The 11118-nt window shown below is 35.2% G+C and overlaps 1 protein-coding gene across 2 annotated transcripts; it reads left to right on the top strand.

Annotated features, from left to right (window-relative positions):
- The first annotated feature begins 1044 nt into the window (after positions 1 to 1044).
- On the top strand, positions 1045 to 9342 carry LOC109054171 (homeobox protein meis3-like). 2 transcript variants are annotated; one of them, XM_019071466.2, is made up of 13 exons: positions 1046 to 1309; positions 1654 to 1749; positions 3866 to 4005; positions 4658 to 4832; positions 5223 to 5273; positions 5368 to 5418; positions 5847 to 5996; positions 6106 to 6214; positions 6477 to 6619; positions 6962 to 7038; positions 7326 to 7384; positions 7527 to 7613; positions 7743 to 9342. In XM_019071466.2, exons 2-13 carry the CDS (start codon positions 1738 to 1740, stop codon positions 7931 to 7933), a joined length of 1245 nt encoding a protein of 414 aa, XP_018927011.1. In that variant the 5' UTR covers positions 1046 to 1309; positions 1654 to 1737; the 3' UTR covers positions 7934 to 9342. The 2 variants fall into 2 exon arrangements, with proteins under 2 accessions (XP_018927010.1, XP_018927011.1); XM_019071465.2 differs by lacking the exon at positions 1654 to 1749 and having other exon boundaries at positions 1045 to 1309.
- The last annotated feature ends 1776 nt before the right edge of the window (positions 9343 to 11118 follow it).

Below are 11118 nucleotides of genomic sequence, written 5' to 3'. Positions count from 1 at the left end.
CATCTATCTTGCTATTTTCCTACATGTATACTACAATGTAAGGTTGTCTTCAACTTTTAAATTACTCTCAAGTGCAAAGAGTGCAGTTGTTACATCCTATCCCACAGTGCAGGAATTGTAACAGTTGGGTCGGGTTGGTTGTAACAGTTTTACAAGTGCAAACATTGTGGTTTTTTTTTTATATCAAACCACTTTGTGAATTGTAACAGTTTATTTTGTTTCATTTTAAGCGTTTTTATATATAGGCTTACAAAAGAGAGATATAAAATAATGAATATAATGCATATTAAATGCAAATCAAATTATAACCTATAAATTAAATTTTTATTTTTCAACCTCAGTTTTCATTTATTTATTTCATGTGAATCCTTTAATATTTTAACAGACAACTTTTACTGTTCCCTCAGGAGGGTGCTGATCATGTATTATACTAATTTCTTACATGTAGTTCCCTGTATTCATCCACTATTTACAATCAAGACAAACAAATTTAGTATTTTGACACTGTTAATCATGTTAGTGGAACATGCCTGTTAACCTGGAAAACTTAATGGTAACGGTCTTCATAGACCCACTATAAAATCACATTCAGTTAGTTCTGAGAAAAGGTCCAACATGTGTTTACAGATGTCATTTGTTTTGCTATATTTTTGAATCCTATCCAATTAAAAATGCGGTATAAGTCTAGAAATACCTAATTTTATTTTATTTTATTATTTGTTGTTGTTGTTTTGTGGTATTGTGTAGCATATGATTTGACCCGTATGCAGTGGAGAATAACTCAGGTGTGTAATTTACCAGTGCAACTCAGTGCATGCTTCAAAACAGATCTGCTCCAGATTGCACATTATAGCATACCGATAATCAGACAACAATGATTTTACACCGTAATAACGATGATGAAACTCGGTAAGAACGGTCTCTCTCTGTGTGTGTGTGTGGGTGTTGTGTGTGTGTGTGTGTGAGAGAGAGAGAGAGAGAGAGAGAGAGAGAGAGAGCGTCCTTCAGATAAAATGAAAGGCTCTGCGTGTGTGTGTGTGTGTGTGTTTGTAATGCGCGAGCGTCTGTGATAAGGAGGTGGGGGTGAGAGACCCCGTTGTGTTTTGACCCCCTAAACAACTCCCAGTCTCCATCTCTCTCTCTCTCTTTCTGGTTTAAAGCTTCATCGCTCATTGTGGAGAGACGCATTTGAGCCCAACGCTTCGCTTCATGGACATCGATAGAGCGGAAAGGACGCGATATATCAAACGCGCCGCTAATGCTGGATACTCGGCCCGGTCCATGCTTCTACTGCTACAGTCTTATTAAGGTGGGGTATCTTTACGCTTTCTCATCGTATCCTAGTATACCCATTATATAACCCAATTTCCATAACCATAATTTACATGGATATAATAATTTGTTATTAATTTAGTATGTGTATACTCGTAATATTATTCTAGGGATTTCTCATTCACTCTAAAGCACTTAGGCTGTTATTTTGATGGATACTTTTAAAGAGAAAACCAATCTTATCCACTACTCTCATGTGCTTGCATTTATTGTATGATGCCCCAAATGCTTTTGGACCAGAATTTGAATATGCTATAAGTACATGTTTGTGTTACAATGCATGCTTAGTTTTTTTGATTCAATGTTTTTTTTATGCTTCAGTTCTTGTAGAGAGTGTGTCTTATCTGCCGCTCTGGTGTGTGTTGTCATCCGTCAGTGAGTGTGTGAGCTCGGCTTCCGTATCGCATGGAGAAGAGGGTAGGTCCTGTTTTTCCCTTTATTTCCCAGGTCCATTTTCCTGCTACTTTGCTGCAAAGGATGCTATCATGTGGATATTAAAAATAAATTTCTAAATATAAATATTGAGATGTACAAGCAGTATGTAGTCTACAATACAAAAAAATAAACTAATAAATAAATAAAATTAATAAAAAATTTAAATAAAATCTTATTTTGTAATTGTTAGATTTTTGGCTGACACTAGGCTATAATAACTTCCCTTTCAACCTCCTAGTCAGTAATGAACATTATTCCATTACTTAATGCTTAATTAATGTTCGTGCATTCAAATAGAAAAAAAGTAGGCTATCATTAAAGTTTAATTTATATATTTTCATCTAGGCCTACATTTATTTGAAAGACAGTCAGAGAGTTAACAAAGGTGCTCAGCTGTTCAGTTTCATCCATATTCAAATAAATTACAAATCTTATTCAAAAGCATTAAAAGGCAAACCTCAGATGGAGTAGTGTAGGAAAATAGCATACAGGCCCTTGTAAGGCAGATGAAGTCGGTAAGTATCAACTGTTGTGCTACAGTGAGCGGTCTAATGGAAATTCTTGTTGCTTTCCGTCTACTTAGAAACGGTAGATATGATTCTGTTAATTTGAAATCAGTCTTTTCAAACTCAAATATAAGCTCTTTTATCTGTACGGCAGTATTTCTCTTTGTGTGAAATGATCCTGATTGGTGATATTCAATGACACTGATTGGTGTTTTTATTTCCAGTAAAAGCAAAATTAGTTTCAAAGTAAAAAATGCCATCACTAAAAATTTATATTGGTAAGTCCCACAAAGTAGGTGGGTTTATGTATATTTTCTATGACCTTCTAAATAATGTTTGCGTCTTTAAGGTTGCGAAGTACACATTCACTCATTTATTTAGAAAAAGCAACGCTGCGACATACATAATTTCATATATTCTGTTTATATTTAATTACATTTAGTCTGCTTGAAACTTTACTGCTTTTAATTGGTTGTAGTTTGTCTATAATAATTCATTTACACTACTAATCATTATGTAATTATCAATCAAAATATGTTCATCAACGTTTGATTATATTTCCATCAATAGAAAGAAAAATCATCAAACTGGTTCACAAATTTTCATATATGTATTTGAGCTATTTATCTGTTAAGGATTATACGATGACTGTTAATAACTTCAGTTATTATTATAATGTTTTACTTAAAGTTATTATAAAGTGCTTAAGTACTGACATAATTTATCACATGCAAGTCTTTGGATGTTCTGTGTCTTTATGTGTTTGGAATATTTTTAAATTCTTACATTGTCCATCTTTATAGAAGACCTAATAATAATTTTAAATATGGAGTTAATATGCTACAGAAAATCCTGATTATCCTGAGGCCCGTGTTTATATTTATTTATTTTTTGGTAAAATGTACTTCCCAGAGGTGGCTTACATTAAGTAATGCTATTAGTAATGAATAATAAAACTTCCTTCTCAATAATAGGTGAGCAGTCATTGGAAATGGCTTAGACTAAATTTATTGATAATTCCGAAAGAATTTTGTGAGTCTTTTTCTTCTTTGTTTTTTTTCTGATCATTTATCTGACTACAGCATTAATCAGAAAGCTGACTGTAAACCTACCTAATTAGTATAAATGAAGGCTGGATGACTTTATGTATTTGTATGTAAGGCTGTTAATTATAAATCAGCTGGAAAGTTTTTCTTTGGAGTTTATGTCCCTGGGTGAATGTTGCTTGGAGCTCTGAAAAATCGCACATCAAAGCCTCCCCGCAACCAGTGTTTATTAAGGAGGAGATACAATTAGCAGAGACTTCAAACAGCCCCTCGCTAACGCACATATTCAGATGTACTGTCAATCCTGGATATACTTATACATCATAATAAATTCCCCCCAAACACAGCACATCTGGTCAAGTCAAGTCACCTTTATTTATATAGTGCTTTATACAATACTGATTGTGTCAAACGAGCTTTACAGAGTCAAACAGGAAAATAGTTTGTCAATAATGCAAGATGCAACAATGCCTCTCACTAACATAAGGCTGAATCAGGCATTGTCTTATCTTTTAAATTTGTCTTATCACATCTCTCCTTATCTAGTATGAGGACTTGGTGCATTACCCAGGCTCTGACGCCATGCCTGTGGGAGACTACAGGGATGCCATGAGGTCACTTCCTCCACCTCACTATGGCCACACTGTGCCTGACTCCCTGAAACACCACCGGGACCAAATCTATGGGTGAGTGTCTGGTTACTTAAACCATCTGTTACCTCCCACGAAACATGAATGAGCACTGCATGTGTTAATGTATACTGACTTCAATTCCTGTAAGAGATCAGAATTATGGAATCAATTATATGTTTGACTTTCTCACATAAAGATATATTTTTAGGAAAAAACAAAACTCTTCTTTCACAATTAAAAAATAGGCAAAGTCAGAAAGGTGGAGTGTGTAATGTTTGCACCACTAGATGCACCAAATGGAATTGCAGAAAATAATGTCCGTTTTCAGGTTTTCTGAACATTCTCACTGGACAGATAAACAGTTATACTCAAGTTATACTCAACAGTTATACCCACTTCATTGGTCGACCCAGTGCTGCTGTTTTGGGCTACTCAAACAAACATAGCAATGTTTAGAATACACTTCAGAGTCATTTTATTTGCATTTTTGAAGGAAAATCAACTACAAATCCACATTTACCTTAGATATAAATCCAAAACAATTACACACTTCACCTTTCAAGAAAATCCAGAGTAGTAATGACATTTTGGTGGCATTCATTTTTTATTCCATATAAACAATCATTCTTAGGCAGCATTAGCTGTTGTAGCATTTTCTTACCCTGCAGTGTTTTCTTACTTGGAGCGTATATGTGTTTATTTGCAGTCATCCTCTGTTTCCGCTCCTGGCTCTTGTATTTGAAAAGTGTGAACTTGCCACCTGCTCACCACGAGACTCCACCTCCATGTCAAACTCTGCCCACCTCCCTGGCATGACCAATTACAGTGATGTCTGCTCCTCTGAATCGTTCAATGATGATATCGCAGTCTTTGCCAAACAAGTGAGTAACGAACAAGATGCAGACTTATAATTCAAACTTGAATTTAAGAAAGAAGCATTAAATGAAAGTTCAAATAAATTCATGTAACTGTACATTTGAACCAGAAAAGTAAAGTTTGTCAAGAGAAACTTTGAATTCTGTCATGACAAAGCCTTATTTGAAAGTTTAAAAACTCCTGAAAAAGTCTGACAGTTTATATGCTTTTTGTACAGAGAGAACAATAGACTGGGATCTTCAACTTTTAGTTTAAAATATCAGAAACAACAGGCTTATGTCTTGTAGGTTTTTTTTTTTTTTTTTTTTTTTTTTTTTTTTTTTGCTTTACTACAGATTGCAGAAACATCAAGCATCAGATTCAGTACATAATGGTTTTTCTATTAATTATTTTAGATTCGATCAGAGAAACCTATCTTTTCATCAAATCCAGAACTGGATAATCTGGTAAGATATAAGCAAGCTTTCTTTTAAATAAATGTATTTGTGTAATTTTGCAGAGGGTGTAACCATTCTTAACCATTCTGATCTCTTTGCACAGATGATCCAGGCCATTCAGGTTCTACGGTTTCATCTATTAGAGCTAGAAAAGGTATGTTTTAAAGCTTACCCTTATATTATCCAGGTACATGTCCTACATTTTTTATGTAAAGTGTGAATTTTCTGTTATAATTTACTTACCTCATTTATTCTTTTTGAATTTTATTCATCTTTTTTATTATTTTTGTTCCATTTTTAAACTGATATCCTTCATAAAATCTCATTCATGCCTCCTTATATTTAAACATGGAATGTCAAAATGAGGCACTGGAGGTTTGCTTGCAGTGACACAAAACAGCACGCTCACATGTTTTAAAACCAGGTGTACCAGGGTCCATTTTTAGCGATAGACGGCTATTCTTGCAGTACTCTCAGCTTTTATTTTATACCAAAGAGCACAATGAACATGCTATGAATTTTTAGCTTTTTAAATGTCAGTGATATCTTTGACAGCCTGACATCTTTACTTGTCTCTCATAGGTTCATGACCTCTGTGATAATTTCTGCCATCGGTACATCACCTGTCTAAAAGGCAAGATGCCCACTGATTTGGTGCTGGAGGACCGAGAGGGCGGATCCAAATCTGACATGGAAGATTTCACTGGTTCTTGCACCAATCTGTCAGAACAAGTCAGTAGACATCTGATAGTTATCGGGTAGCTAGTTGTTCCCTTTTCCTGGGTGGGTGTGTGTGTGCGTGTGTGTGTGTGTCTGACTGTGTCTGTCTTTCCTAATCTAGAATCAATCTTGGTTGCGAGACCCGGATGACTTTGTGTCGACCCCCTCAGGCACCCCCAGTGCCTCCTGTGGCCTCACCTCACACAGCGCAGAGAACTGCAGTGATGCTGGTACTTATCATTTTACACACAATGGCTATGTTCTAAATGAAGTGCTTTAGTGAAGTGTAACATTTATGCTGCATACTTTTTTTATAAAAATCTTATGGGAATTGTGTAAACTAAATGCAGTGATAAAAGCTACATTGTTTCATGTTTAATTCAACGACTGGTATCTTGTTATCATCTTGGAAATAAAAACATATCGTTTTGCATTTTTTAATATTTAATCCAACAAGATATTTCATTATGCTTGTGTGTTGTTCTGTGTCAGGTGATGGGTTGGATGGAAGTGTAGCATCTCCCAGCACAGGAGAAGAAGATGAAATGGACAGAGACAGACGAAACAAGAAAAGAGGAATCTTTCCCAAAGTTGCAACAAACATTATGAGAGCTTGGCTCTTCCAGCACCTGTCGGTGAGAGAGAAAACCAACTCATTTACAGTTAAAAATAAACTTGAATATTTTTCTTTTGTGTTCCATGGGAAAAACAACAGCATAAATGTAGAAGCTGTTATTTTGACAAAAAATATGGTTACTATGGTACATTTTTAAAAGGGTTGAGAGAAACTTACTTTTCAAATATATTTTCTTGAAAAAGTCATTCTAAAAATGGTGCAAATTCAAAAATCAATGCTTTAATTTATTTGCTACTTTTTTCAAAAAAGTTAATAGGAATAAGTAAATAGGTAACCCCCAGCACTCTGTATAACTTATTTAACTTATTTGATCATGTGTTACGTTTTTGTCCTGTCTCAGCATCCGTACCCGTCTGAAGAACAGAAGAAACAGCTCTCCCAAGACACTGGTCTCACTATACTGCAGGTCAATAACTGGTTAGTAATCACTCTTTTTTACCAGTTATCAACATCTCTCATTATCTGCTGTCATATTCACCTATTTAAAATAATGAACTGTGTGTGTGTGTGTGTGTGTGTGTGTGTTTTGTATTTACATTTTTGTACTGTAAAATGAGTTATACAGTAATAGTATAATACAATTATTCACATTTTATTGACATTAAATGCTAAAGTTAAACTGCATGTCTTAAGTAATGCATTTAACAAAAGAACTTTTTTCCTTTTGTCCTAATCTTGTGTTTGCTCTTGCTGGCTCCCCTTAGGTTTATAAATGCCAGACGCAGAATAGTCCAGCCAATGATTGACCAATCAAATCGCTCAGGTGAAATAATGTTATTCTGGATTTGTGTATTTGTTTATCAATGGCTTGTTTTACATTCTTATTGCATGGTAAATGAATATTCATGGCTCTTTGCACTGAATAACACATATCTGTGTTTGTGTGTGTGTGTATGTTTCCTCAGGCCAGAGTACTCCGTACAGTCCGGAGGGGGCAGCTCTAGGAGGATATGGGTTAGATGTACAGTCTCATTTAGGTCTTAGGACAGCAGGTGAGAACAGCATTCATGAGGAAACATCACCCTAACTACACCACCAAAACATTGCTCTGGAGTGGGGTGAAATACCTGTTATCTGTCAATATTGGCTTTTGTTCACTCTCTCTCTTTCTCCGTTGTCAGGACTTCAGGGAATACCGTCCCTGCCCACAGATTACCCCGGGGCCCTACTGCCCCAGCCGGGATACTCACACGCCGGCCCATCCTTGCACCCCTACCCCGGCCCCCACACTGCCATGCTGCTCCATCCACCACCCCACAGCCACCCCGCTGAACCCCTCATAGGACAAGGCCTTGACATACATGCCCACTAACAGAGAGCGGAGCTGGGGAGGGTGCGCTGAAAATGGGATGGAAGGGTACATTATAAATGGATTTTCAGTACCACAGCCCATCGCTCTCACCAAACCTTCAGGGCATCACTGCGGTCAACACATAATGACTCTGAGAATGTCTTAAATGCACTGACCTGGTGTCATAAATGTATCAAAATGTTCATTTTATGCACTCAGCTCCCATGCAATGCCCATTTTAAATGCCTGACAGACTTGTTACATTCCTTAACCATTTATTGCTATCTGTTCTCCTCATGTCAATGCTCTGAATGCACTGTACTTAATACACCTATCTACTAGTTTTTATGCACATTGCTGCGTTTGATTATATATACCCATGTCTTCCAATGGCCTTAGGGGTGAACTGAAATCTCCCTTAATCTAACATTAAGGCCTTCATTGCCTTTCTTGCCTTGCCTCTGAAAACCGTCTTGAGGAGCACAAATGGAAAAATACAGCATATACCTCCTCAGTCAGGACCCAAACATATCAAAAAGTCCTGAAATAGTCTTCTGAGATTTACAATTGCACCAAATCCTTATAGCCTGACTGCTGAACATGGTTATTAAAATAGGGGTAAAGCTTGTGAAATCACGTCACATTTCACCCCAAAATCAAGAGATTTTGCACAAGAAACCTATTTATAGAATATGAATTCATTTTTTCAAATCATTAAGAATTAGGAAAGTAATTATTATTATACAAAACTCTTTTTTTTCTTTTTTATTCCCATTCTTTATAATAGTTATTCTCATTAGTTTCCCATAATACAATAATACAACAAAATATTGTTTTTCCTGGAAGAAAAATATGTCTTATTTTGATTTTGGGGTGAAACAGATATCGACATGTTCTTGAGGGATTTTGTGAGAGATTCTTGGCTCTTTGACTTTTTTGAGATAAAAAGTCAAAGGGCCAAGAGTTTTCGTCTTCCTAGCTGAGGGTCATATACATTTATTTCAATTCTTCTGCTAAGTCAGTCTCAATTTTAGTTTTTACACATGATTTAATTTATTATTTATGTTAATTGTTTTGTATTTATCTGCGTCAGAACTACGGCTACTCCAAAACTTTAAAGTTACAATAATCTGAGTGCCACGTTTTTTGAATATCTCGATTTGATAAAGAAGTGAATATGTTCTTCAGTTATTTGAAGTTTTGTGAATGTTTACCTGCTGAGGTCCCGATAGGCACATTTTTGGTTTGCCCTAAAGGACCTGCCTCACATTACCATCAATATTTCACCCAATCTCATCACACAGTACCAGTTTATTAATGAATACAAGAATCTCTGATGATACTTTTTGGAGATTTGTGGGAAAGCAATGGAAACCTGAGCTCTTTCTTGTCATTCCACTGTCTGCATTAAAACATATTATACGACTGTTGATGATGTATTTATGATGAGATGACTTAAAGTATTATATCATTTTATCAACAAAATGTTAAGTTCATGCTTTGTTTCTTTTGGCCATTTAAAATTTTAAGGAGGAATTTAAAGTCAGGTTAACTAATGATTAATGCATATTTAATTAGATGCATTTCTAAACCCAGACATATTTTTAAAAGCACAACAAACCCACTCTACAAATGGAAAGGTGAGATTTTCTTGTGGTGAAAAAAAGAATCTAGTTAAAGTTATAAATTAATTGTTTGACATAAAATACAATGAAACAATTGAAGATTAAAAAGACAGGACATTTGAATTTGAGAGAAGCAACTAATTCAATAAAAAAAAAAACACTACTGTTTATTTGTTGTTTTCAGCATTTTAGGGGCAATTTTTTGTCTAATGTATCTCTTTGTTTAAAAGGTATCAATAAACAAATAAATAATTTAATTACAGACAAAATAAAAATCAATCAATAAATACAAGTTTTTCCATGTGGGTTGGGTTATACTTTCCTTGTCATCACAAATCTCTGCCAAAGTGTTTTTCATGCACGAGTGCATTTCTGGCTCCATGTTCACCCCCATATCTGCCAACCAGGCTTGTGTGATAGATTCAGCCTGCAGCAGGGGTCAGAGTTCACTGAAGGGTTAACAGGAAGAACCCAATGTCTCTGACCCCTTAAGGTCACCCAAGTCCCTCCACTTTAATTTATTTTCCTTTTTTTTTTTTTTACCATCAGTTAGCTTTTCTTCCCCTTTTCCTTTGTATTACAATTATTATTATTTTTTTACTTTACATCATTTAATGTTTTATCCATCAAGTACAACATAATAATAATAATAATAATAATAGTAATAATAATAGTAATTTTGCTCAATTTAAGCTCGATAAGAAACACTGGCATTCTTCATCTGTTTTTAATTCTGATATTCATTTGCAAGGCTAACAATCATAGGCAGAGTGTGAACCAACTCAAGGGTAAGGCTAAAAGTAGCCTAATGTTAGTGTAATTCAGGGGCGGTTCTAGACCCTTTTTAGCACTCTCAAAAAACAAACAAATTAATTAAATAAATAAATAACTAAATAAATAATAATAATAATAATAATAATAATAATAATAAAACAATTATCATTATAGTCAATAAAACTGTCTAAACTGTGAAATGATTCTCTTACTCACATCGTACATCTGCGCTTTATTAATAATGAACGAATTCCCCAGAGAGTAGAATTCAGTCAGCAAGCATGCTCTCTGAACAAAACTCCGGCGTTTCAGCGATGACTCATCTGAACGCCTCTGATTGGTCAATGCATTCATAAGCTCAACAGAATCGCGTGTGATTGGTTATAATGCGCAACGCTGTAAAAACGCGTGAAAATAATTATGGTGCAACTTGAGCAGGTCTTAACTTAATGCCGTACTCTTTCACCAGTGGATAAATAAACTGAAAATTAAACTGAAAATTATATGGGAGATCAAGACACCAATGCTGGTTAACAAAATCATAAATATTGTATCAGTCGGCCCTCTACTTCAATATATACCACTGGCAATGAATGATCACTATTGTCATATACTACCACGGTATTTACATGGTGCACAATCAAGCAGCTCCACTTTACATTTATATGTCACTGTTCACAGTACAATATCAGCAAAATTGTCTTTAATAAGCTGCAAATGATACATGCATTTTGGGTGTGTGACTAAAGAGAAGTGTGAAAGTGCGTGTGAGACAGAAAGGAAAAATCCAAGCAGGTTGTTAATGAT

This window comes from Cyprinus carpio, chromosome A15, assembly GCF_018340385.1.
Source record: "Cyprinus carpio isolate SPL01 chromosome A15, ASM1834038v1, whole genome shotgun sequence".
Lineage (NCBI taxonomy): Eukaryota > Metazoa > Chordata > Actinopteri > Cypriniformes > Cyprinidae > Cyprinus > Cyprinus carpio.
This window is presented reverse-complemented; position numbering and strand designations above follow the sequence as displayed.

What these genes read in the sequence shown, in the direction of transcription:
- LOC109054171 (XM_019071465.2), top strand. Translation starts at nt 1,259, where the DNA reads ATGCTGGATACTCGGCCCGGTCCATGCTTCTACTGCTACAGTCTTATT. An exon ending in AGAGAACTGCAGTGATGCTG is followed by an intron (nt 6,215 to 6,476) that starts GTACTTATCATT and finishes GTTCTGTGTCAG; the next exon opens with GTGATGGGTTGGATGGAAGT. An exon ending in GGCTCTTCCAGCACCTGTCG is followed by an intron (nt 6,620 to 6,961) that starts GTGAGAGAGAAA and finishes GTCCTGTCTCAG; the next exon opens with CATCCGTACCCGTCTGAAGA.